This window comes from Camelina sativa, chromosome 12 (genome assembly GCF_030686135.1).
Source record: "Camelina sativa cultivar CO46 ecotype springtype chromosome 12, ASM3068613v1".
NCBI classification, from domain to species: domain Eukaryota; kingdom Viridiplantae; phylum Streptophyta; class Magnoliopsida; order Brassicales; family Brassicaceae; genus Camelina; species Camelina sativa.
The window spans coordinates 33490300-33517992 of NC_141891.1; the positions used below are offsets into that span (position 1 = coordinate 33490300).

Sequence of the window (27693 nt, forward strand, 5' to 3'; positions counted from 1 at the left end):
CGCTTTCCTGCAATCTCGGGCTTCCACATTCGCTTGGTCAACAGAGGACATGGTCGGGATAAGCCCCGAAGTCATGTGCCACAAGCTAAATATCGACCCCACGTTCAAGCCGATCAGACAGAAGCGCAGGCGCCTAGGCCCGGATCGAGCCAAGGCAGTCCAGGACGAAGTGGAACGACTACTCAAGGCGGATCAAATCATGGAAGTCCAGTATCCTGATTGGTTGGGTAATCATGGAAGTCCAGTCAAAAAGAAAAACGGCAAGTGGAGAGTTTGCATGGATTTCACCGATCTCAACAAAGCTTGCCCTAAGGACAGCTTTCCTCTGCCGCACATAGATCGTCTCGTCGAAGCCACGGCTGGAAACCAGCTGCTTTCGTTTATGGATGCTTTCTCAGGCTACAACCAGATCGCCATGAGCTCAGCTGACCGCGAGAAAACGGCATTCATCACAGATAGAGGGACCTACTGTTACAAAGTGATGCCGTTCGGATTGAAAAACGTCGGAGCAACCTACCAGCGCTTGGTAAACATGATGTTCGCGGATCTGCTCGGCAAAACCATGGAAGTCTATATAGACGACATGCTGGTCAAGTCTCTGATCGCAGAACAGCACGTCCAACATCTGGCAGAGTGTTTCGACATCTTGGATCAATTCCAGATGAAACTAAACCCGACGAAATGCACATTTGGAGTAACTTCCGGAGAATTCTTGGGGTACATCGTCACTGAACAGGGAATAGAGGCAAATCCCAAGCAGATCGAAGCCATACTAGGGCTCCCATCGCCGATCAACAAGCGAGAAGTACAACGCTTGACTGGCCGGATCGCTGCTCTGAACCATTTCATCGCGCGCTCAACGGATAAGTGCCTCCCCTTTTACCAACTTCTTCGCGGGAATGAGGATTTCCATTGGGACGAGGAATGCGAGATCGCCTTTCGTCAGTTGAAGGAATATTTGACCTGTCACCCAGTATTGGTCAAACCGGAGGACGGCGAAACATTGTATCTCTATGTCTCGGTGTCCAGCTCGGCCGTTAGCGGGGTGCTAGTCCGAGACGATCGCGGGGATCAGAAACCCATTTTCTACACAAGCAAAGCACTAAACGACGTGGAATCGCGATACCCCACGCTAGAAAAATTGGCCCTTGCAGTGATCGTCGCAGCACGGAAACTACGACCCTATTTTCAGTCGCACTCTATCGTCGTGTTTACCGATCAACCACTCCGAACCATCCTTCATAGCCCCCTCCAATCCGGACGCATGGCAAAATGGGCAGTCGAACTTAGCGAGTACGACATCGAATACCGTTCTCGCCCAAGCCTGAAGTCACAAGTTCTGGCTGACTTCATCACCGAATTGTCTCCCGAGCTTGACGATCCCACTTCCACGGTGGAGCAATGGACAATGTTCGTCGACGGATCGTCAACAAATCAAGGATCCGGGGTCGGGATCATACTTCGATCTCCCACCGGAGAAATTCTCGAGCAAGCGTTAAAGCTCAATTTCAAAGCGTCGAACAACGAAACTGAGTACGAGGCCGTTCTCGCAGGACTCCGGCTAGCCCAGGGACTTGGAGTTAAACACCTGCAGGTCTTCTGTGACTCCCAACTCGTAGTCAGCCAGTACAGCGGAGAATTTGACGCTAAAAACAAGCGAATGGGAGCATATCGACAGTTGGTCCGTGCATTATCCAGCGAGTTTACGTCGTTCTCCCTGACGAAGGTCCCACGGAACGAGAACGCATCAGCCGACGCACTTGCAGCTCTGGCAAACCGTTCCGACCCCGAGTTACGGCGTACCATTCCCATCGAATGCATCGAGGCTCCCAGCGTTGACCCGGATAGCCAGATCGCCCTCATCAATGACGACCCAGTCCCGATGGAAGTCGACGAGCCAATAGAAGATATGGCAGACGTCGTCGAACCCCCCGAAGATTGGCAAACTGAGATCAAGCTTTACATCTCCGATGGCACCGTCCCGGCAGATCGATGGGCAGCTCGACGACTAAAGGCTCGGAGTGCCAGGTACATCCTGTTGGACGGGGAGCTATTTCGCTGGAGTGCTTCGGGAGTGTTCCTTACCTGTGTTACTCGGGACGAGGCCGAACGCATCATGATGGAAGTGCATGAAGGCGAAGGTGGCAACCATTCCGGCGGACGCGCACTTGCTCTCAAAATCAAAAAGGACGGACACTATTGGCCCACCATGATGGCCGATTGCGAGACTTTTGCAGCCAAATGCGAAGCTTGTCAGCGCCATGGACCAATGCGGCACGTCCCGCCCGAACTATTAAACACCGTCACTGCTCCGTATCCCTTTATGCGCTGGGCCATGGATGCCATAGGACCTTTGCCGGCATCCAAATCCAAGAAATACGTTCTGGTTCTGACCGATTACTTCACCAAGTGGGTGGAAGCAGAATCTTTCACAAGGATCCAATCTTTAGACGTGACCAATTTCATATGGAAAAACATCATATGTCGCCACGGACTCCCATATGAGATCGTCACCGACAACGGTACCCAATTCACTTCGATGATCACCAGACGCTTCTTGACAAAATGGCAAATCCGTCTTAGCACTTCGACTCCTCGATACCCGCAAGGCAACGGTCAGGCTGAAGCCACGAATAAATCGATCGTTGATGGGCTCAAGAAACGACTCGGTCGAAGGAAAGGAGCATGGGCAGATCACCTGGATGGTGTGCTGTGGTCATACCGCACAACCCCGCGGCGGAGCACGGGACAATCCCCTTTCTCCCTCGCATATGGTCTTGAAGCACTCGCCCCAGCTGAAGCAGGGGTCCCGACACTTTGTCGCACTATGATGATCGATAATGCTAAACTTAACGATGAGATGCTGGTCGACCACAACGATCTCGCCGAAGAGTTACGCGACAAAGCTCTAGTTTGGATGCAACACTACCAAGACGCGGCGGCTCGATATTACAATAAAACTGTTCGTCAGCGGCGCTTCAACGAAGGTGATCTGGTTCTGCGGGAAGTCTTCAAGAACACCAAGGAATTAAACGCCGGCAAACTCGGCGCTCGATGGGAAGGTCCATATCTCGTATCTAGAGCAGTTCGCCTGGGAGTTTACGAACTCATAACCATGGCTGGGGAATGTATCAAAAACTCGTGGAACGCGGCCCACTTGAAACGCTACTACAGCTAAGTCGTTGTCACGACTCTACTTAGGAGTTTTCGGGAATCCGAACTCTATTTATCTTTCCTCTGTAATATGAACTACGGTTGGCTTGATCCCCAATTCGGGGTACGTAGGCAATTCCTTATCTTTTAAAGACCAAGCGAATGCAGCTAATATATTAATAAAGTTTTTTCCGGTTTAAAAACTTCCTCTTACTCAACTCGGCAACAAGCCGGCGTGCAAAACAAAATATCCAAAGGTTACTTGCATTTAAATTTCTTTTACACGGTTTGGATAATTCCAAACAAGTTAAAAGCTTCAATAACTAAGTCAAATTCCCATTACATGCTTTGGATGTTTCGACTAATAAAAAAAAAAAAGAGAAAAGAGACGCAAAGGGAAAAGGTCCCTTCGACGACTCGGGATCCTAGATGAGAAAAAAAAAAAAAGAGACCGCCCGAACTCAGAGTTCGGAAGGGTCGAGCTCCCACATTCAGCGTCTAGGTTGATCCTGCAGACGAAGTGGAGGCCGCGGACCAGATAGATCATCTGCCAATGGTTCCTCCACCGCTACCTTGTCCAGTTCGGCGCGCCAGAACTGACGCCTTCCCCTCAGGGCTTCCAATCTCTCCCTTGGGACTTCGACACCTTTTGACGCCAAGTCTTCTAAGAAAGCACACGGGCCTTCAACCAAGTGCCTCTCGCGGAAAATCGGGCCGGCCGACTCCAGGAAGGTGGCATACCGCCTTAACCTTTCTACGGAAGCTCGGTAGGCCCAGATATCCACGTTGAACGGGTACGCAGTATCTTCGAGAGGCTGACAATCGGCCTCCAAGAGGACGGGCACCCCCATACCTTCCAGCAGTTCTAGGTACGCCGTTCGTGCGGCAAACAGCCCGGTCATACGCCACTTCTCCAAGTAGAAACCATTGGAGATTAGTTCGTTCAGGACCCGAATGGTCCCGTCCAAACGATAAAGCCGACAGATCTCGGCCAATCTTCGGCGTCTTGCCATAAGATGAGCCCCCAGCCTATGGCGGCGAGCTCGATATCTTCGAAGTTCCTGACACACAGGACTCCCTTCTACACCCGTCATGTCAACGTACGGGACGGGAGCGCAAACTCGGAACGTCTGCGCGCTCTCGTGGGCGGAGGAGCCCTCTGAAGCTTCAGTTCGTCTCGAACTGCTTGCCGAAGCGGCAAGCCTCTCCCGAGCTTGTCTTAGCCACGCTGATCGAGTAGTCACCATCTTTTTTCTCTCAGTGATTCTCGCAAATAATGGAAGTGGTTAGAATGATCTCCCCAACCCTCAATCCTATTTATACAGGATTATGGGAAGTAACCGCCACTAAACCCACCAATCAAAGTGAAGCGTGATTTTCGCGTTTTCCCGAGAGGAATTCTCAAAGACCGCGCGACGCATTTAATGGGGGATGTTCATTATTTCCAAAAAGAAAAAGGGAAATTTTCCTAATTTCAAAAAAAAAAAAAAACAAAAAAAAAAATATATATATATATATATATATATACACTCATAGGTTTACCTTAGCCCGAACCGGACTAAGCATCTATTAGCTCGTACAAAGTTCACCCCTCGTTGACACCCTGGCCAGGTGATCAGCTCGCATAAAGACCCACTATTTTCAGGATAAGCCGAACCCAGAGTCGCCCCTGACCTTCCTATGTAGGGATAAGCCGGACCCAGAGTATTTATTCCGCACCCGCTTTTTGTTTTTGGGGTAAGCCGAACCCAGAGTATTTATTTCGCACCCAAACTTTAGTTCGGACGGAACGGTTAGCCGAACCCAGAGGATATTTTCGCAGTCCGGCATCCGAGCTAAAGCAAAGGAGATAAGCCGAGCCCAGTATCTCGCTCTCCGATTAAATACACTTTATTAACACTTCGTCCCGAATTGATGTTTTCTACCATCAATTAATAAAAATTGTCTGTTGTAAGCCGGGAGACGTCTCGCCTCTGACACATTTTTCAGATAGTAACACAATGATTAAAGCAAATCTCTTATTATAAAATTTTATTCCAAGCTCGTCCGTTACATTGCAGCTAGGTATTATTAAATGATTAAATAAAACATCTTAATTCCGAACTGGTGCGCCGTTCGCAGCGATCTCACGAATGCTCGACTTGAGTCGTTTCGGCATTGGCCATAGCAATTGCAACCCAGTCTTTTCCCAATCCTCCGAACGAGTCTCCAACGCTCTGGCTTTTTGTTCAGACTCGTCAAGCAGATCCGTAGTCCTTTTTCTTTTCGCCTTAAGCAAAACAATTTCGGATTCCAGAGTCCTCAAGCGTCGATCGATTCTGCCTCTCTTCATATGAAAGTACTGAAGATCTTGAGTCAGTTCTTAGTGTGAACCCTCGATCTGCATACGCAAAATCAACCAATGGGTTAGTACGAGGAAGACAAGTTTCGATCGCTTACAAGGAAAGGGAAAAGGAAAAGAGGGTAACGGTTACCTGACGGAAAAAGGCGTCCGCCTCGGCAAGTTCGGCATCGGTTGCGCGCCGGTTAATGTAAAACGGTTTAACTTTGCCCGGAAAGAAGTCGCCAATTAAGGCGGGATCCATGTGCACTGGCTTCCGATCTGATTCACTTCGGCATTCGTTGCAGTATGCAACAAGACATGGCGGCAAATCAGCTATCTTGCCAAACCCATTCTTAATCCAATCCTTTGGGTGAGATTCCAGCATCTCAAGTTTGAGTAGCAGATCTCGCTGTGATTGTTCTGATGCGGCAAGACGATTGGAATATTCCGCATGGCGATCCTCCACCTCATGAAGAAAATCGATCAGCTCGCGTCTCTCTTCTGGTCTAACGCGGGACATCAACATCCAGGGCGCTCTGATGTTCGGGAAGTACACCATCCCTCTTTCGATAGCTTCGGCATTCGAGAACGTTGGCACATCGTTGCCAACCAACGGGGACTCGACGCTGCTAATCGAGTTCGACATTGTCTTTGGTTGAAAAGTTTTCTTGGATGTTTAATCCGCAGGCAGCATTGGTTAGATTTATACAAGTCTTGGGAGGTAAACTATTTAGGAAAATTGGGAACTTTCCATGCCGAATTGGAAAGTGTGCATCTTTCTCGAAATTGTCAATTTTCTTTTTCAACAAAAAGGAAAACAATCTTGACAAATAAGTTCCAAAAGAAGAGTGGGCCGAACGAGTCGGCAATGTTCTACAAGGGTATTCAAACCCATAATAAAATCTGAAGCGAAAGCAAAACAAAGAAAAACATAATTTTAAACGTTCACGTCACCGGATAGATCTGCTTGAAAACTCCCGGCGTTTGAGCCGAAGGGATGCTCAACGGATTCTGGAACCGTCGTTTCATCGGTCGCTGGGGGAGGAAATCCATAACCGAGCTGGTCCGGGGACATGGTAAGGTCAATTTCGTTCAGCTCAAGGACATCGATCGCAGTGACAGTCTTCTCGGCTTCGGCCTTTTTCTCGTCGATCTCCCTTATTCGCTCCTCAGGAATGACAGCCCCATTCTCAATCAGATATCGTACAGCTCCCTGTACTCCGGTGGCTTGGTTCAGCAGGTCTTCTAGAGGGCGAACTTTCGCCTGCTCAACTAGATAGGCTTTGACCTTGTCTAATCGGTTTTGCGCTTTCTTCGCTGTTCGCTCCACCTTATCCCAACGATCTTTCCGAAGTCTCTTAACTTCGAATTTGAGCTGAACTTTCAGCCATTCGCATGCCTCTTGCAGTTCGTTAACCTTCAGATCGGTATTGGCAATGATGCCATCTTTTTCTGCAATAAGCGCCTCGAGTTCCTTGATCCTCTCGTCCTTCGCCCTGCTAGCGTCTTGGATCTCTTTTGCGCACTCTGTCACCTTTTCGAGTTCGAGATCGGACCCCTTGCTGGTTTTGACCCGCCTATCGTATTTTTGAACCAGCGTATTCATCTTGGCGGCAGTCTGTAGATCCAACGAATATGCGTCAGCCTGAAGCGAAATTGGACAAATGAAACTTTAATAAGAGTTGATAGTAAGACGTACCATTAAGTGCGATTCAGCGACGTCAAGGAATGCTTGCTTGAATTCCAGTTCGTCAGCTGACGGAAGAATTCGGTTGAAAATCTTCAGAGCGCGGAAAAGTTCGCCTGAAGCCTCGCGATTGGTCACCAAGGGATAATTGCCGAAGTAATTATAGGCGAAGTGATTCGTCTTGTCATCTTTTCTTTCAAGGCGAAATCGATCGGCGGACTCCAGTCCGGCTTCATCGGCCGAACGTTTGCGGCTCGGTAACGGATGCGCATCGGTGGCTGGCTCGACATTGATTTGTTTGTCTTTGTTCGTTTTCCTCTTCCTCCTTCTAGATCCAGCTTCAAGCTGGGGAACGTCTTGTTCTTGGTTCGGTGGACCGGCGTTCTCTAACGCCAAAGGAAGATTTTCTTCCTCTGCAACACTTGATGGCTCGATATCTTCTCCGGGAGCCTGAGTAGGGTCGGTGACGGTCTGATCTGGGGTAGGATCTACTTCGGTTAAACCCTGGGATGGACCGATCTCGGCCTCAATGGCGGCTTGAGTTTCTCGGTGAACGATCTGAACATCTTTTGATTCCATGACACGGCATCCGGCAGGTCGTCCTAGCGAACTGGCGAAACTTGGAAAATTCGTTCTAGCTTTGCCCATTGCTGTTTCGACACGGATACGGGTAATAAAGTCCCACCGACGATTGTTCCCGGTTAACAAAGCGTCTCTAACAAGAATATAGTTCGGAGCTAGGCGCGTTGCACAGAACGGACGATCTGGAAGCAGAGACACGAAAAAGTTAAAACTGGTCAGCAGTGCCGAAGTCAATTGAAATAATAGAAATGTAAATCTACCAGGATTTTCATTCCACACTCTCCGGTAAAAGCCCAACGGGTTAACAAATGAATACTGGTCGACGCGGACGAAGAAGTATTGATTCATATACTTCTTAAATTTGTTCACTCGTTTGCCGACGAGGAAGTTATGAGCCGGTCTCATGTTCACTTCCCAGCAATTCGGACTCTTCGAGAGCTTGAAATTTGATAGCTGTTCGAAAGCTTGAACTTTAAGCTCGACTCCGACTTCGGCTGCCACGGTCAAGGCAGCCATGAAGTTACAAATAGCTCCGGGAACGAACTGCGAGATCGCTATCATCCGTCTTTGAGCATAAATTGAAATCAACTCCGGGATTGGGAATAGGAGGCGACACTCGGTAAAGTAACCCTCATACAAGCATACATACCCTTCCGGGGGGCTCCAGGGGCGTTGGTCGTCTCGAGGAATCAGAATTGTGACGTTGCTATTGAACAAGCCACACGAATTTAGCATTTCGTTCACAGTTGTGGTCGAACTCACACTCTTTTCGCCTCCAATCTGTCCTGCATAGTCAAACAAAGGGTCGATATCCTCGATCGAAAATCCTAAAGGTACGAACCGATCTTCTTCCTCGTGACGAACTGATGACGGCAAGGTTAGGCCCGCCTACGAAGAAGAGGCTCCTGCTGTACAGCGGACCAAATTTCGCGGGACTTCGGAGGCCGATCTACTTGATTCCCCGATCTGCGCGGAGCGATCAGGGTTGAGCGTTCTTTGTCGGGAAATACGACGAATTAATTGTTCGCTTTCTGGCGAAGAGGCAGGTTCCGAGGTGCTCGCCATATCTTGAGTTCGGAGAGTGTGGAAGAAAAATAACGAAATAAAACGGAAGAGAGATCGGAGCAGATTACCTGTTGCTGTTGGCGAAAAATAAGAAATGAGGAGAGTAGAAGCGTATTTATAGAGCCGAATGGGCGGCAACCCTACGAAAAAGTAATGATGACCTACGCGACTCTTCGAATTCCGAGCTAGCGGATGTGACGGAAACGACACGTGTTGCCTGGACAGAATGCGGTGAGATGATTCGGGGATCTGAATAAAATCAATTAAAACTTTATGAATTAGATCGGATATTTTCTTTCCATAGTTCAAAATATTCGAATTAAATCTCGAATATACTGAACTGGGGGGGGACTAATTGTTGGTGCGGGATTTAGCACCCCCATCATACCGAGCTAAACCAGAAATGTTAATTGATTATCTAACCGGGAATCCGGTTAAGGGATCGACTAGGTTTTCGGGAATCAGTTCGGATAAAGAATAGTCTTGGAAAAGAAGGAACCGACATCCACTTCGGTGCGGCGGCCGACTCAAGCAATAGGGCAGTTTTCCATATTTCACTTCGTTTGTTAAGGAAAGTTAATATATTATGAGATCTCTGAACATGTATAAATAAGGGAGACTTCTCCATTGTAAATCATTCAGAATCTAATACAATAACCGAGTTCTCTTTTTGCTCTTTACAACAAACCCTAGTTCTTTCGAGCTCTTCTCCTTTACTCCTAATTTCAAGGCTTAGATCTATTTTCTAGAGAGATAACTTTATTGAATTTGTTCCCCTCCATAAACAAATTCATTGTTGAAACCTAGTTTCTACAGGAATTGATCAAGAGACCCATTCTCTAGAAACTCATACACAATTGCTCTTTTGGACCCTTCATAGCAAAAACCAAGCAAAGAAACAATGTTAACATGTGATGTCTGGTTCATGCTTGCGACTTCGTTGATGAAGTCTTGACCATTACTCTTAAAATCTTTCAATATTTTCACTGCAACCTTACGGCCATCGCATAGGTTTCCTCCATAGACAATTCCAAATCCTCCTTTCCCAACCGTGTGTGAAAATGATTTGGTGATTTTCCTTACTTCTGCATAACTGTACTGTTTCAGTTGTACTAAAGCCTTTAGGTTATGGTCTCTTGATCGTGGATGATGTGAAGTTTCTCTCTTTGGGATAATGCAACAGAGCAAACACCCGGTAATAAGAGTAGCACCCAGTAATCCACAACTGAATCCGATCCCTAGAGACAAACAATAAAGCAAATGATATATATTGAAATTAGACATGACCGTCGTTATTACTTTATTCTATTACTAGGTATGTTCTGCTGAAATTAGTTTCCTTGAAAAAATTTTAATCAAAAAGAATATAACATATACCTATTTTCGCATTTTTGGAGAGACCTGCATGAACAAAAATTCCACGAGAAAAAGGTGAGTTCAAACACAAGACATAACTTAGAATCGTGCTTGAAGCAAATTTTAAAAGACAAAGGAGTTTTCATGTGATTTTCATCAGAAAAGGAATGTAAATCCTATTCATGTTAGGTAAACTAGTTATAGGGATTATGCAGTGGTTGAGGAAGGGAGAAGATCTGGTTCTTGTGGAAATAAGCGAACTTAAATTAGTGGAACTATTTAGAAAAACGGAGCAAAAGAAATATTACCCATATTTCCACAAGTATGCTTGTGTGGCTCATTTATGCAATAGCAAACGAATCCTCTAGACTGCTGATTATATCCACAAGAACCCTTTGAGTGTACGCAACGGGAACAATCACTGTTGAATCTAACCTCGAAACCCTTACCAAGAGCCTTCTTTATAGTCTCCGTACTCTGATTTATCTCTGCTGTTTTCAAGACAGATCGAGAAACTGGAATGTCGATGGTCTTTTTGCAGGATGACCTAAACTCGTCTGCTCTAACCGGCTCCTGTGAAGATGAGATCTCTTTCCTCATAAAGTAAAATTTCTCATCAGTATCATCCCCACACTGCAGCTGACTAGTGTAATCTGTTGATGTATTCTTAACTGAGTTTTACAACAAGATGAAAAGAAGAAGAAAAAGACATTTATAAAAGGGAAAGATGAAGATGAAGATGTTGATGCAGTCGCTGCATTAGTTCAGTAATACAAGAAGTAGTTCAACGAAGCAGATAACATGGAGCTGAAATAAGGGAATCAACTAAGGCGAAAGTTATGAAGACTAGAAGCTTGGAGAAGAGTCTAGAAACATGAAGAGTTTCCTTTTGAATAGAAAAGGAAACATGAAAAAGACTTTCCTATTCCATAAAAGAAAAGGAAATTTGCAAAGAGATTTGGTAATTCCTGTTAGGATTAGAATAGGAATTTAAGCTTGTATAGCCACGACCTATTGTGTATAAATAGGGAGCCTAAGCCGTTGTAGAGGTTAGCACAAAAGAGAAAGAGAATTCTTAGACATTAAGGTTATGTGGGTTCTTGTAGGAAAGCATAACTCTTAAGGGGACTAAGGGGTTTGTCTTGAGAGGTTCGTGGATTGTGTATAGATCCATGAACATGAGAGATTAGATAATTGATTGAGTGAAACTTGTAAGTTTACTAAACAGATTATCTAATAAAGAAGTTTTATTTTGAAGAACCCCTGTCTTAGTTTGTGATTCAGTTTGTGTCTCAGTTTCCATACATATCAATAGCTCTTGCGTTTTCAATTGGTATCAGAGCGGCACTTGTGAGATTACATACATGTGAGATCCTGTGGAGAAGATGGAGAGCTATCATGGACTTGAGTTCGGTTCAAGAGTAATATTAGGTGATGGAAACTACGGTTTTTGGAAATCAAAGATGAAGGCAGTTATAGGAGGCATTGATGTATATGCTTGGAAAGCCATATTGGAAAAGTGGGAAGAACCAAAAATCAAGGATGAATCAGGAGAGGAAGTTGCTAAGCCAGAGAAGGACTGGACTATTGATGAATTGAAGAAATCAAAATATAACGCCAGAGCACTCTCCGCTATTCACAATAATGTTGGAAAAAACCAGTTTGAACTGATTCAGGGATGTGACACAGCAAAAGAAGCATGGGATATCTTGCAAACTCACTTTGAAGGAACCACTAAGGTGAAAAGTTTAAGGAAAGACATGTTAGCTTCAAGATTTGAAAATCTAAAGATGGAAAACTATGAGTCAATATCTGATTTTAGTTCCAAGATAAGTTCTTTAGCTCAGGAAGCATTGACTCTTGGGAAAAAATATAAAGACAAGAAATTGGTGAAAAAATTTCTAAGATCTCTACCTACAAGGTTCATGGCGTACAAGACTGCTTTGAGTGTGTCTCATAACACAGAAAATCTTAGTTTTGGAGAAGTTGTTGGTATGCTTCAAGCTCATGAGATGGAACTAGAAGGTGTGAATAAACAAGACATTTTTGATCTTGAAAGAGAGAATCACGAAGTAGAAGAAGAAGATTCGATTGGTTTGCTGGCTCAAAAATTTAGTCGAGTGTTGAAAGAAGCAAAACAGGAACTAGGTCATAGGAGTTTCAGCTCGATCAAAAATAATCCAGAGAAAGGTGAAGCTGTCAAGAAGATATACATGCAATGTCATGAGTGCAGAGGATATGGACACTATAAGAATGATTGTCCTACAATCAAAAGAAGAGAAATAAAATGTTTTATGTGCAAAGGTATTGGACACACTCAGCTAGAATGCGGTAATGATCAGAAACGTAGAAAAGAAAAGTCTAAACTGAGAGTTGAAGATGACTCAAAAGAAGATAATGATAATGGGATAAAACTAAATAAGCTTGGTGCATTCTTGGGAGTCGCTACATTTGCTGAAGGAGAGGAAGTTTCAGATTCTGAATCTGAAGGGGAACAGGTAGATGAATTTACAGAATGTTACAAGGAGGTGCGTGAAACATTGATTAAGGTTGGAAAGGAAAATCAGACCTTATTAAAAGAGAAGCGTGGTCTTGATGCACTTGTTAAGTCACTGCAGATTGAATTGAGTGATACAAAGAAAATCAATTAAGAAAGTGTAACATTAATGAAGGACAAGCATAATGTCTCTACAAGAACAGGAAAATCTAACAAAGGTTTGGGATATACTGGACAAAAAGGACCTCAAACAGCACAAATCAAGTTTGTAACTGAAGGTGTTTCTCTACCAAGTCAATACAAATCTGAAAGTAATACAACCAAACATACTGGTTGTTATTTTTGTGGGAAGAATGGGCAAATAAAAGCATATTGCTACAGATTTAGAGAAAGAGTAAGTGGACTCAAAGATCAAGGAAAATTTTCGTGGAACAGATTTCGTAATCAAATATGGGTGAAGAAATCTGATCTGTATCAGATGGCATCAATGTGTAAGGGGAAGGAACATCAGATTATTGATGATGAAAGTTCACCTCATATGACAGAAACCTGGAGCAATCTACAAAGTGTTAAGAAAAGAGAAGGAATCATTCTCAAGCAAAAGAAGAAACCTGAAACTGACTCTGAAACTGCAGCTGTCATTGCTACAGAGAATGCAACTGCAACAGAGACTGCAGCTACGACTGAACCAACAACTACAACAGAACCTGCAACAGAAGATTGCAGCAAGGTAGAGAGTGTCAACTACACAATGTTGTATAATAAATGGTTTAAACTAGCTGAGGAGAATTCAGTGGGAGAAACTCAAGTTAGAGGCTAAGGTTGCTGAAATACAAAAATATGCCACAGAGAAAGAAGAAGAATCATTACAAGCTAGAGTACAACTTGAAGAAACTCAAAAGAATTTGAGAATGCTTAACAATGGCACAAAGCAGTTGGATCATATTCTGAACATTGGCAAAACTGATCGATATGGTCTTGGATTTAAAGGAAATCTTTCAAAATCAGATCCAATGTTTGTCTCTGCTGGTTATTAGAGAGAGCTACATCCATGGGGGAGAAGAAATAAGAAGAGAATATATGGTATGCATTATCAAAGCCAAAGCCCAAAAAAAAAAAAAAAAAAGAAGGTGAAATTCGACAGATAAGTAAGAGTTGTTACAAGAGTTCTTTGATATTGGAAAGGAAAACAGTGGATGTGTCAACATGTGAAGATGTTTTTAACTTGTGTGTGCTCACAAGCAGGGGGAGAATAAGATGGTTTGAGATCTTCAATTCTTTGCTGGAATTATATTGTGCTTGAGATACACACAAAGTTGTTAAAGCTTTGGTTTAGTATGTGTTTTGGTTCTAAAACTTGATCATCAACGAAGTAGTTAAAGCTTATGATGGGTGAAGCTTGGATTGTAAAACTCAATAAGAAAGGGAGAGATTGTTGATGTATTCTTAACTGAGTTTTACAACAAGATGAAAAGAAGAAGAAAAAGACATTTATGAAAGGGAAAGATGAAGATGAAGATGTTGATGCAGTCGCTGCATTAGTTCAGTAATACAAGAAGTAGTTCAACGAAACAGATAACATGGAGCTGAAATAAGGGAATCAACTAAGGCGAAAGTTATGAAGACTAGAAGCTTGGAGAAGAGTCTAGAAACATGAAGAGTTTCCTTTTGAATAGAAAAGGAAACATGAAAAAGACTTTCCTATTCCATAAAAGAAAAGGAAATTTGCAAAGAGATTTGGTAATTCCTATTAGGATTAGAATAGGAATTTAAGCTTGTATAGCCACGACCTATTGTGTATAAATAGGGAGCCTAAGCCGTTGTAGAGGTTAGCACAAAAGAGAAAGAGAATTCTTAGACATTAAGGTTATGTGGGTTCTTGTAGGAAAGCATAACTCTTAAGGGGACTAAGGGCACTACAGGAAATGAAGGTATTCGTAGCGTCCAAAAACCGCTATCTAAAGCTACTATAGCGTTATTGTAAACGCTGTATCTCCGCCCGTTATAATAGGTCTGACACTTTACATAGCGTTTTCCTCTTTGGCTATGGTATCTTTTTAATACATAGCGGTTTTAAATATGCAATCGTTAAGTTTACAATAGCGGCTGTTGTTTGCTATATATAGAGTTAATTATTCTATTATGAATTACAATAGCAGTTAATATATGGTTATAGATAGCGTTTTCTTACGTATAGTTTTATATAGATAGCATTTGTATGAAACTATAAAATACGTATAATTTTGTATAGATAGCGTATTTTTACGTATAGTTTATAGCGTTCTTGTAGAAGTATATATACGTAAATTTTTATACGTAACAGTATTTTGTACTATTAAATTATACATTTTATAAAAATAATGTATTGTACAAAGGAGTATTTTTATAATCAATTTTTTACAAAAAATAAAATAAGAAAATTTGTTTGTTTACAAAAAATAAAATAAATAAAATACAAAAAAAATTGTTTCTTTACTACTTCCTAAATATTGGCCCTCATCACTTGTTTTAGCCCATAAAAAAGCTTCGATACAAAACGTGAGCCTCTTTAGCAAATTTGTAAACCAGAGCCTCTACACCTTTCCACTTCCATTATAGTTTTCCTCCACTTGTATACGAAGTCAACCCAGAAACAATCTATACACAAAACCATGAATTAAGGGTATTATTAGCAAACAATTGTGCAGCAATAGGCAAAATCATAAATTCAATACAAAATTACTCTGAAATTCGTGGCTAGCTGAAGCAATAGGCAAAATCATAAATTCAACAAATCTGGATTCCAAATAAGAATCAAGCTCAAACTATTCCAAATGAGAAGCATATAACTCTATCGAGAAGAGAAGGTGATGTTTGACTCAGGAAGAGAAGGTGAGAAAGCGTAAACACCACCGAGAGACCAAAACACAACAAAACTGCGAGTGGGGTTTACTGTCAAACAAATAAAAAGTATTAGATTCAGTTGAACAAAACTCTTATAAACAATTTTCTGTCAATTTTTGGTTATAAGAACCCATGTAAATTATAGTACCTTCGACAGAACATTCTTCGTCTTCGTCTTCGTCTTCTTCGTTGGTTCTCTCAGATTCGAGTCGGAGATGGAAATGAATTTTATGTTTGAAGAAGTAGGTTGCGAGAATTTTTTCTGAATCAGCCAAGAATTAATTTTGTTCTGAATTTTGTTCTCAGTCGATGTCGAGGAGATGAAAGGATGAAGAGAATGTAGAGGCGATGAACGGATGAGATTTCATTAAACAAGATTTCATCACAGCCTTTGGTTGGGCGATGAAAGGATGAGATTTCGCCACGTCATGTATCCGAGTATTACTCAATTATTGGATTGAGTAAATTGATCATGTATTAAATCCGATGAATGGCTGAGATCTCGCCACATCAGCAATCCGAGTGAAACATTATGAATGGCTTATTTAGTTTATAGGCATAAAAATGTGTTTTTACTATTTATATAATTTTTTCAAATATATATATTAACGAATTAATATGTTTATGAGTTATTTACATGATTAGATAATTTTTTCGCAATTTAAAAAAAATATTTTGCAACTTTTTTAGAAATTTGAAGGTAACACATATGATTGCCTTAGAATACATGTACACTAATCTTCTTATTGTGTAAATCATATTGTTGAAACACATTAATGATGTTATAACTAATAAAATGATAAATTCATTTATGTTATAATAGTATAATTTATATCATTAATATTAGTTATTATATAAAACACTAAACCCTAACTAAACCCTAAACCCTAAACCCCAAACCCTAAACCCTAAATTATTTTTAAAAATGAATTTTATTTATGTTATTATTTTTATAATTAATATTATTACTATTTCAAACAAATATAATCCTAAAACCTAATCCATACATTTCATACCCTTAATTCTATACCCTAAACTCTTTAAAATTATAACTTTGTTATTATTTTGTAATTATTATATTATAATTATCTATTTATGTCTTTTTGACTTTTCTTTTAGAAAATTCGAAAATCATTTAAAATATTATGTAATTATAATATTTATTATTTTGTTATCTATTTTTTAACTTTTCTTTTAGAAAATTCGAAAATCATTTAAAAATTTTAAAAATCTTTAAAATCATTTAACTTGAAACCTATAGTACATGCCTAAAAATAATTAATTCAATTTTTTCCAATTAAAATGTTTTAAGTATTAAAACATTATTGCCAAGATACAACATATAAATAGTAACATGAGAAAACAAAGTCAAGTACATGTAATAAAAGAAAACACAAAGTGTTCGACACTTAAAACAACAAATTGTTCGACATAAAGGAAAAAAACTTAGTACTTAAGAAGTTTCAGAGATAGACTATCTTGTCATTAGGCCAAGCAACAGTTGTGCCTTGTGCATCTACGATGAATTGTACTTCTGAATCTGGCCTCCACACTTTAGCATTATCAATCATTGAAACATCAACCCAGACCTTGCAAGCATTTGGTCCTAAGGGTCTGTTATGGACTGTCTCTGCAGGATTAGTTGAACACACTCGGCCCTCTGCAACTGTTTTTTCAGAATTTTTGCAATCCAACAGGAAGCACTTCTTGTTTTTCCCTTTGCTGGAACCAGAGTTTGAACTTGCATTCTACCACATCAATAACACAATCATAACACAATCATCACACAATCATCATAAAGTCATCTTTAAAATGAAATACACATCATAGCAACATCAATACTTACCCCAGGCGAGCTTCTCACTGAAGGCACCTCTGCATTTTGACTGATGCGTTTTATCTTATTAAGTGGCCATTGGATTTCTCTATACTGTGCATCAGCCATCAGAAGGAGTTCAGATGTTGGTCTCCACAGATAAGACGCATCCCTCAGAACAAGATCAATCTTCACAATGCAAGCATTCATACCAATAGGAGTGTTGTTTATCATTTGTTTCGGATCAGTAGAACACAAAACACCCTCAGCAATACATTCACCATCATCAGAATTCCAATCAAAAAGTTCGCATCTTTGAAGTGACTCAGCTGATATGGTATCCTAATAGTGATTCAAATATATTAGAAACTAAAATTTTGATTCTAAGTTGTGATAAGAAATTAAATAAACTATTAAGATTACCTTGGAACCAGAAGTTATGTTTGGACTTGTTGAGATGTCTTCATCCAAAATCACCTTATCACCTTGCTAGGGAATTTTGAGTCCCACAGCTTCCCCAAGTGTGATAATGTTTTGTGTAGGCCTCCACAATTGTGAGCCTGTGTGTATTACAGATTTTACAATAACAGCTGCAGCATTAGGACCAAGTGGAATGCGACCAATCTTGTATAGTGGATCGAAAGAGCAGAATTCTCCTTCACCGAAAACGATATCTTCATCTGCAATCCAATCTAGCAGCTGACACCTAACTCCTCCACTAACATGACTTACACCAGATTGAGCTCCCACATTATCAGATTTTTTCTAACAATAAGATATGGAACTGTTAGTTAAATGAGATGTCTTCTAATAGCCTCATATATAGAAACTATTATACTTACCGTTTTTCCAGCTAAGACATTGACCATATTCCTCAAGTCTTGGACTTCGCTACGCAATTCAGCTTGTGTTGCTTCAAGTTTCTGTACATGTGTGTCTCTAGCCTGGAGGAGAGCTAGTTTGGTAGCAGTAATCCCTCTGCCCAAACCTCTAATTCTTCCAGGTTTATCTCTTCCCAACACTTGACTGACAGCGTCTTCTCTTATGTTATCATTGGCTGTGGACTCCATTTGACTATCGATTGTTTTTATTTGTTCCTGATACACATATATATCAACCAATATAAGTATGCCAAACCTGTTGGAATTAAAACTTTAAACTAAAATTTGATAGCTACTTACAATAGTCTCAGCAAATTCAGGCTTCATAGGTCTTCCATCCTTATGAGTGTGTCCTTCTATCCATATCTTACTTCTAGTAACCTTAGAAGGGTCTGAACTCTTCTTTTTCTACAAGCAGTCCTAAAATATGAGTAACATGACTTATGCTTCTTATATAACTAAAGAGAAACAGAATTACCATCTCTTGTCCCAGACGAAACAGTCCTTTGCGGCTAGTCGTGTGTGGAATCTGAGACTTTCTCATCTTCCTGTATTTTTCACTTTTCTCCTGCAAAATTAATCCAACGATATCCACATGAATATATTTACTATGCATAGAAAATACATGTATCAAAGACTTAGAAAATACATGTATCAAGATTGCACCTTAAATTCTGTACTAAGCTTGCTTTTCACCCATTTATTCCATTGGGTTACAGATGGGATGTTGCTTGGTTTAAGCTCTAATCGTTCTACATCACTGCTCGCAGCTCGAACTTGACCCACAAGAATAGATTTAGCTGACCTCCATATACAGTTCATCTGCTTAAAAAGATAATGTCTTTGCCACTCTTCTTGTACTTTAAACCTCCCCTACAACAAGTGTGAGGTTAAATGCCAGTACTTTTTTTTAATAATTAGACATACAATTATAATACACTATACCTGAATTTCCTCCCACATTCTATCTTTTGTTTGTTGATCGAGTTTTCTCCAATCATTGAGTAGTACAGAAACATGCTCCTTCACCAAAACACCAAGAAACGATGAAAGTGTTGTTAAGCCATCTCCTGCATGTTCACCAAGACATGTAAAATCCACCTCAACCTTGTCAAGCGGGTCTTTAGCCAATTTACGCATCCTGGTCTTGCCCCTTGTTCTCTTGGTGGTCGAGTTTGACTGATGGACTGAGTCTCCTCCACTGGAAGCATTTACAGTGTCACCTTCAGTAGACTGGGGAGCAACTTCTGTATCATCTCCAGCATTATCTTTGTCAGATTCTACATGCAGTTCTTCTGCATCTTCCTTTTCTCCTTCAGATTCTACATGAAGTTCTTCTGCATCTTCCTTTTCTCCTTCAGATTCTACATGTAGTTCTTCTGCATGTTCCTCTTCCGCATCAGATTCTACAACCTCTTCTTCCTCAGCTACTCTTCCTTCATCCATTTGCACAGTATCATCTTTTCCTCCTTCATCCATTTCTTTCTCTTTCTCTATGTGAATTTCATCAACAACTTGTTCCTCAAGTTGATCAGCTGCCTTTACTTTAACCAACTTTCCAACACTCTTTGTCTTTGGCTTCCTGGTGGTTTTCTTGGGAACAAGAGAACTCCAACCTTTTCCCGCCTGACGGTTGCTGCGGCGCAGATTTCCTCTCGTAGCAACCATGACTTAGCCTGCAACACAACAAACAACTATACCATAAAACAGCTGTAGCCAATTCCCTATACTATGATATGATGCAGTCCTAGATATCAATCTTCCACTATAACTCCATCACAATCATCCCTAACACAGTAACTCTCATCGTCAGATGACTGATTCTCCAAATCTTCAAGGTGCTGGTCATACACTGGTGCTGTGACAAACTCTTCCTCTGTATCTAGCTCATGATATCCTCTTGGTGGCGCCCTCATGACTACATACCAAGGAGAGGATTCATCCTCTCTAGAGTAAAACACTTGTTTTGCCTGGGATGGCAATATGTATGGATCACGGAGAAACGCCGTCTGGTTAAGATGGAGGTTTACAAGAGTGAATCCTTCTTCTTCTTTCACACCATTCCCTGTGTTTGCCCAACTGCATTTGAAAAGGGGAACATGGAACATGTGGTAGTCAACAAGAATGATCTCCCTGATCACTCCATAGTATGTAACTACGTCAGCCCTTTGGTTACTATCTCGTGCACTAGCTCTACACATAGAAAATGCTTCATATGTAACTCCACTGTTCTGAGTCTCCCGCTTAACATCATCAGTATGGAATCGATGTCCATTTATGACAAAACCCTTGTGGCTTTGAGCAATATGTCTTGGTCCAAATGCCAGCCACCTCAGCTTCTTAGAGTGAGCCTCTGAGTTAGAAGGTATCTACAAATTGAAATTACAGAATTAGTTAAAACCAAAATGAAGCTAAGTAACGGGAAACTTAAGCACTAAAGTATAGAAAACAAAGTCAGACCTTTTCTTTTATCCACTGTGCAAACCTTTCTGTATGCAATTTCCATAGTAGAGTTTCATTTCTTTCACACCGGACATCACTAGCTTGCAATTCTTCTAAATGCATCCTGTTTATAAAGATTCAGCTCTACAGTTTCATGTATATAAATTGCATAAAGATATAAGTTATAAACAAAAATTTACTTACTCAACATAGGGCTCCATAAGTGATGTGTTCATTAACACATACAAATGGGCTATATCTCTCTCTTTGTCTGAAAGTCTTACTTCAGTAGCCTTCTGCAGTGGCCGACCCTCAAGGAGAATATCATCAGCCTCCACATCTTCATTTCGTTTTACAGCTTCTTCCACCGGTGCAGAATTCTTTAGAAAATCTAAGCAGAAGGCTATGCATTCCCCAGCCAAATAGCCCTCAGCCATACATGCTTCTGGCCTTGCATAATTTTTCACATATCCCTTAAGTGTCTTCATATACCTACAACTCAATCACATAACATAATGTTACTAATCTAGTTGTATCAAAACAGAAGTAATATATAGACAAAATCAAAGAAAATAGTACCTCTCAAATGGATACATCCAACGAAAGTGTACCGGTCCACCTAAACGCGCCTCTCTTGCTAGATGTAGCGGAAGATGGAACATAATGTCAAATAGTGATGGAGGAAAGAAACGCTCCATTTGGCACATTGTCTCCACAATATCAGTCTCCAATGATGTTAGCATCTATGTGTCTATTGTACGCTGGCATAATAGCTTGAAGAAGTTGCATACTCGAGTAACAGCAATCCTAGGCCCTCTTGGCAGCAAGCCTCTCAAAGCCACAGGAAACAGATTTTGCATTAGCACATGATGATCATGCGATTTGAGATTACCAATAGCAGGAGGATTCACTGTCACACAATTTGCGATATTCGCACAATATCCATCAGGTCCTCTGAACTTAGATAACCTAAGGCAAAACCTTCTTTTCTCTTCTTTTGACATCCAATAAGCTGCAGGAGGCAAGTAAGTTTTCTTTCCCCGTGATTCTGTATGCAAGTGTCTTCGTATTCCCATATCTTCCAAGTCTTTTCTTGCCTTCAATCCATCTTTAGATTTAGTATTTTGCATCAGAGTGGACAACATAGCGTCAGACACATTCTTCTCCACATGCATGACATCAATGTTGTGACGCACCGGCAAATCCTAAAACATTGTAAATAAGTTTTTCAGCATTTACTCACAATTATTTCTTAAACAAATATAAACCGGTACTAACCTTCCAGTAAGGTAAACTGAATAATATGGACCTTTTCTTCCACCTCCATTGATCACTGTCTTCATCATACTCTTCCTCTTCAATAACCTCACCTCCGCACAAGGCAGACCTTTTCCGCTTACCCTTCTTATCCAAAGGTTTTCCAAAATTATTTCTGAAATCTTTCAGTATCTCAGCAATCTCTTCCCCTGTTTGAATTCTATTTGCTGTCCCATTCTCAACAGTGTTGTCAAACCATAATTTTTTGCGCCTATACGGATGTCCAACCCTGAGTCGTTTCCTATTGCGCATATACACATATTTGCTACTAAACTTCAACCACCTACTTGGTGTGTCCTTCCCACAAACGTTACAGGCCTGTTTCCCCTTAACTTTACATCCAGACAATGTCCCCAATGCTGGATAGTCACTGATACTCCACAACAACATAGCCCTTAGTGTAAATTTCTCTTCCAAAAATGAGTCATAAACCTCAATACCTTCATTCCATAAATCAATCAAATCTTCTATCAGCGGTGCTAAATAAATATCGATGTTGTTGCTTGGTGCAGTTGGACCTGGGATCAACAAACTCAACATGATGTTCTCGGACTTCATACACATTGTTGGAGGCATGTTATAGTTGACTAATAAGACTGGCCATACACTATATTTGGTGTTCTGCATCGCAAAGGGGTTAACTCCATCTGTAGAAAGACCGAGTCGAAGGTTTCTTGGTTCTGCAGCAAACTCTGACCACTTATAATTCACACGTGACCAGGTAATAGAGTCCACCGGATGTCGCATTACACCATCTTCACTACCATTGTTGGAATGCCAACGCAAGTCCTCAGCCTTTCTTTTTGATCTAAACATCCTCTTCAATCTGTCTTTGATAGGAAAATACCGAAGGACCTTTGCAGGAATGCCTTTCTTTTCCTCACCACTATGTTTATCCATTTCCCATCTTGATGCAGTACATCTAGGGCAGCTTTCCATCTGAGCATACTGTTTCCGATACAGTATACAGTCATTCTTGCATGCGTGTATGACATCATAACCAAACCCAAAAACCTTCAAGAACTTTTTCATCTCAGCAGTGGACTTTGGAAGCACATTATCTTCCGGCAACATGTCTTTAATTGTTGTCAATAGCTGATCAAAGAAATTCTCTGACATCCCACTCTTCACTTTGATGTTGTAAAGAACTGTTATTGCAGAAACCTTGTTATACTTGTGACACGTTGAGTATAGTGCAGTTTCAGCATCCTCTAACTTTTCCCTAAACTCTGCTTCTTCTGTAGTATACGCCTCAGATGGATGTTCATCACCAACTTCAGACTCAAAATAAGCTGTCCTTATCAAGTCATAAGCCTCTTCCTCTGAAGTTAGAACATCTCCAGATGTGCTCTCTCTCCTGTCCCCATGATTAAACCAACATGTATTCCTCTTGTACTTCAAATCCATACCTCTCATCACAAGATGATCCACTACAGTATCTAGCAGCTGATGGCAAACATTCCGACAATCGACACATGGACAGAGAATCTCTGCAGGATTACCAATACTACTTGATGCTCCATACACAAAATTCTTTGCTCCAATCTCATACTCAAGGCTATTCCTAAGATAATAATTTAAGAAAAAAAACCAATGTTCAGAATCACTATAAATGAAACCATCTATGAAAATAACAGAGAGATGCATACCTTGGAAGCCAAACCCATGCCTTGTCCATATTAGACCAATACGACCCAATCTCCACCACCAATTTATACATACATTATCATAATAACTTTAATGATCAAACACTCACATTAGACACAAAATGTATAACAAAAAGGTAGAGAAATAATATCTTACACAATTCAAAGAACAAGGTAGGAACGGACAAAAAGTTTGAAGATTATGAATCAAAAATCTGCAAACAAAAAAACGACATGGATTATCAGAATCATTACAACACAACTAATCTTTAATTGAACAGCTACAAAGCCGTAAATACCTTATAGTTATTGTACTGAACAGCTACAAAGCCGCAACTACAGATCCGAAAATCCAACTACAATTCACAATTACAAGCCAACAAAATATCATCAGCAACTGGTAATGACCAGAGAGCAGCAGGAAAAATCGAAATAAGCGTAGAAAACTAGAGACACAAGAATTGATTTCTATGTTCTTTACATGTATAAACTTTTCTGAATCTATGCATCACAGAAACAAGACAGTAAATAAGAACTTATATAAACTCGATTCTCTAGCATTATTTACTAGAGTCTTTGACCTCTCAACAACAATCAGACAAAACTGTGTCAATTTCAAATTAGCTTCATACAGAATCTAAACGCAGACAAAAATTATGCAAAAACACAGATTGAAAGTCGAACACCAAAATCACATAAGAAGAAATCGATTCCAATCATACAAACATCAATCCAAAACCCAATTACTTCAGAAACAACTGAAACAGACCAAACCCAACACGAAATAAAAACTAAATCGTTTAGAAAAACGAAAACCCATACATATTGTTTACCTTATGTATCAAATTCGGCGATCGATATGAGAAGGATTAGACTGAGCGGGATCGATAGTGGAAGAATCAAGCAAATTGGGATCTATGGTGTTTCAGATTTCGATCTATGGAATCAAGCTAATTGGGATCTATGGGATCAAGAGAGACGAGAGAATAGAGACGAGATCGAGAAAAGAAAAACCTAATTAGAAAACCTTTTGTTTCCTTTTTTTTACCCATGCTTTTTTTTTTTTTTTGTCTTTTTCTTCCAATTTTCGAGCCAATGACAAATTTGGTTCCCGGGTTAACCTACAATAACGTTTTAAGTTTACCGATGCTATAATAGAACCAATACTAAGCGCCACTCTGAAATAATTTTTCGCGCTCCGCCTACCATAACGTTTACCTTTTGGAAAACGCTATCTATAGTTTCTCTATACTCAGTTATAGCGGAAAAATAAAAAACGCTATAATGTTATGCTATTAATACCATTAATTCCTGTAGTGGGGGTTTGTCTTGAGAGGTTCGTGGATTGTGTATAGATCCATGAACATGAGAGATTAGATAATTGATTGAGTGAAACTTGTAAGTTTACTAAACAGATTATCTAATAAAGAAGTTTTATTTTGAAGAACCTCTGTCTTAGTTTGTGATTCAGTTTGTGTCTCAGTTTCCATACATATCAATAGCTCTTGCGTTTTCATAATCACCAAGAGGAAAATCTACACTTGGAACAGGGCAGTGATAGAAAAAAGTTAGCAATTCAGTGTCGTTAGAAAATGGAAGAACATCTTGGTTGATTGGTGCGCTCCAAGAGTCCTCGGGACAAAGATTGTTGAGATAATCCTTTCGGGCAAGTCTTATTATACGAGACTCATAGTTTTTTTTTGGTAAAAGAGACTCATAGTTCATCTCAAGGATTTGGAACTTAACCGAAGATATACTAAACTCTGCGAGATCTCCGCTGCAGTTGACCTTGAAATCCGGGTGACTGCACTCTTCTTTATCAGCTGTCCAAAATGGATAATAGAGCTCTGTATGATTGCCGCATTTAAACAAAGGAGAACAGTGTTTGTGACGCTCATCAACTGATAAAACACACGTGGGGATCACAAAGAACGCACATATGATTGTATATGTAAAAGATTTTGTTAGATACAGAGACAAATTGATCATGGTGATCTCCTCTGTTTTTCTGGAATATTAGGAACTATGAAAATGAAGAAAAAAAAACAGTGAGGATAATTTTTTTGATTTTTTTTTTTTGGCAAATCAAAGGGAGACAAACCCTCCCTTACTTATTAAACAGAAACAAAATTAAACAGCCACCCATCTCGAAGTTGCAGAACCTCTATTATCCTCCATCCAAACAGACCGAAGGCAGTCCGGACAAGAATCAAACAGCTGCAAGCCAGAAGGATGAGTGAAAGCATAGTTTGCTAACCCGTCTGCAAGACGGTTAGCCTCCCTATACACATGTGTAACCCGGACTGACCAGTCCCTAGAAAGAAAGCCATAGCACAAACGTACTAGGAAGGACAAGAGATGAGTATCCTTAATCCCTGTCTTGAAGAACCCCACCACTAACTCAGAATCAACCTCTAACTCCACATGAGTCAGCCTCTTCTCCCATGCGATATGCAGACCATAGTAGATCCCCCAGAGCTCTGCTAGAGAGGCCGTACAATGGCCTATATTCAGTGCAAAACCCTAAACCCACGTCCCCATACGATCTCAAATAACCCCCTGGCCGTGGCACAACCAGGATTCCCATGAGAGGCACCATCAGTGTTGAGCTTAAACCAGTTCTCCCTAGGCGGAGTCCACGCGATCTGCCTTTCCGCTCGAGCCACGGTGGTTAACGTTCCTCGACCAGTCAGGTTGGCATGATGCACTTCCTTTGCTAGGTCCTTAACAAACTTAACCCTGTCCCTACATTTACCGAGGCCCCCAAAAACATTGTCACACCTCCACTTCCATCCCCACCAAACAGTCATAGCAAATAAAATAGCCCAAGGGACACCATGTCTTATTACCGTGTCTCCCAAGTTCCCTGAAACCCACTCCAGTAGGCTCTGTTCAAAAAACTGACGCCTTCTGTTGAGACTAACAATGCGGCTCCATAGTCCTGACATCGCCGGACAATCACGAAGTACATGAATGATGGTCTCCTCACCACCTTTACACACCTGACAAACCCCTGAATCACACAAGTGTCGCCTCTGCCTTTCAGAGTTTGTCATGATAACCTGGTGGACAACTAACCAAACAAAAACTCGCACCCTCTCCGGAACTTTCAAACTCCAGATCTTTCCAAATAACACACCCATATCAACTCGCGGTGTTCTGTCTTGAGTTAAAAAGTAATGAGCCGACTTCACCGTAAACTTACCATTTGGGCTTGGACCCCATGATGGTCTATCCCTAGCACCAGTCACCCTATCCACCACCATAGACACAAGGCACGATAGCGTGAAATTGGAGACAAACGGAGCAATGCGTGCCATATCCCAACCTGCACTCGCACTCCATAAATCACTAACTCGCACATCCGCAAGCTCACCTGGTATCTCTACCAACGCACATTCAACCAAGGAAGTGTCAGAGATCCACTTATCTTGCCAAAAACGAATGGATCTCCCATCACCAAGCACCCAACTCATGCCTGGGAACACAACTTCCCTTAATCCGGTCACCACACTACGCCAAGTTGAGGACCAGTTACTTTTCACAGCAGACCAAGAATTATCCTGGACATTACCCACTTTATATTTCTGACGCAGAACACGAGCCCAGAGGCTCTCCCCATCATGAATCAGTCTCCACCCAATCTTTGCTAGTAAAGCTTTATTCATAGTAACCGCAGATCTGATACCAAGACCACCCTCCCGTTTTGGTAGACAGACTTTCTCCCATGCGAGCAAATGTTGCTTCTTCTTCTCAGGTGTACTTCCCCACACAAAATTTCTCGAGATCTTATCTAGCTAATCCAAGGTCGACTTAGGGAGAGCAATGACACTCATCGAGTGGATTGGTATGGCTGATAACACCGCCTTAGAAAGGGTGATTCGACCTGCTAAGCTCAACGTACGTCCTTTCCAACCAGACAATCTGGAAGCTACTCTTTCCACCACATCCCCAAACGTGTTCTTGTTAATCCGCTTATGTAAAACTGGCATGCCAAGATACTTGCCCAGGTCTCGAGTCGAACCAATGCCACTCTCATTACTAA

At 41.2% G+C, this 27693-nt stretch overlaps 3 protein-coding genes and 2 pseudogenes across 3 annotated transcripts; all 5 read right to left on the bottom strand.

Annotated features, from left to right (window-relative positions):
- Positions 1-6413: 6413 nt before the first annotated feature.
- Positions 6414-8810, bottom strand: LOC147932991 (meiosis-specific protein ASY2-like). The gene is made up of 3 exons (XM_087477245.1): positions 8699-8810; positions 7176-8530; positions 6414-7121 (listed from the first exon to the last, which is right to left on the bottom strand). The coding sequence occupies exons 1-3, from the start codon at positions 8808-8810 to the stop codon at positions 6414-6416; spliced, it is 2175 nt and encodes a 724-aa protein (XP_087333371.1).
- An 807-nt stretch (positions 8811-9617) lies between these two features.
- On the bottom strand, positions 9618-25710 carry LOC104733029 (LEAF RUST 10 DISEASE-RESISTANCE LOCUS RECEPTOR-LIKE PROTEIN KINASE-like 2.1). Its single transcript, XM_087478550.1, has 5 exons — positions 25172-25710; positions 10475-10819; positions 10188-10211; positions 9804-10048; positions 9618-9682 (listed from the first exon to the last, which is right to left on the bottom strand). The coding sequence occupies exons 1-5, from the start codon at positions 25635-25637 to the stop codon at positions 9650-9652; spliced, it is 1113 nt and encodes a 370-aa protein (XP_087334676.1). The 5' UTR covers positions 25638-25710; the 3' UTR covers positions 9618-9649.
- On the bottom strand, positions 17010-19398 carry LOC147932992 (uncharacterized; annotated as a pseudogene).
- On the bottom strand, positions 19998-21407 carry LOC147932993 (uncharacterized). Its single transcript, XM_087478548.1, has 4 exons — positions 21265-21407; positions 20890-21177; positions 20704-20809; positions 19998-20612 (listed from the first exon to the last, which is right to left on the bottom strand). Exons 1-4 carry the CDS (start codon positions 21390-21392, stop codon positions 19998-20000), a joined length of 1137 nt encoding a protein of 378 aa, XP_087334674.1. The 5' UTR covers positions 21393-21407.
- LOC147932994 (uncharacterized) lies at positions 21599-23680 on the bottom strand (annotated as a pseudogene).
- Positions 25711-27693: the final 1983 nt, after the last annotated feature.

What these genes read in the sequence shown, in the direction of transcription:
- LOC104733029 (XM_087478550.1), bottom strand. Translation starts at nt 25,637, where the DNA reads ATGATCAATTTGTCTCTGTATCTAACAAAATCTTTTACATATACAATC. An exon ending in GCATACTTGTGGAAATATGG is followed by an intron (nt 10,212 to 10,474) that starts GTAATATTTCTT and finishes TTGTTCATGCAG; the next exon opens with GTCTCTCCAAAAATGCGAAA. An exon ending in CTCCAAAAATGCGAAAATAG is followed by an intron (nt 10,049 to 10,187) that starts GTATATGTTATA and finishes GTTTGTCTCTAG; the next exon opens with GGATCGGATTCAGTTGTGGA.
- LOC147932991 (XM_087477245.1), bottom strand. Translation starts at nt 8,810, where the DNA reads ATGGCGAGCACCTCGGAACCTGCCTCTTCGCCAGAAAGCGAACAATTA. An exon ending in CGCGCAGATCGGGGAATCAA is followed by an intron (nt 8,531 to 8,698) that starts GTAGATCGGCCT and finishes TTGACTATGCAG; the next exon opens with GACAGATTGGAGGCGAAAAG. An exon ending in TCGCTGAATCGCACTTAATG is followed by an intron (nt 7,122 to 7,175) that starts GTACGTCTTACT and finishes ATTTCGCTTCAG; the next exon opens with GCTGACGCATATTCGTTGGA.
- LOC147932993 (XM_087478548.1), bottom strand. Translation starts at nt 21,392, where the DNA reads ATGTGCCAAATGGAGCGTTTCTTTCCTCCATCACTATTTGACATTATG. An exon ending in TGGATGTATCCATTTGAGAG is followed by an intron (nt 21,178 to 21,264) that starts GTACTATTTTCT and finishes ATTGAGTTGTAG; the next exon opens with GTATATGAAGACACTTAAGG. An exon ending in CTTATGGAGCCCTATGTTGA is followed by an intron (nt 20,810 to 20,889) that starts GTAAGTAAATTT and finishes CTTTATAAACAG; the next exon opens with GATGCATTTAGAAGAATTGC.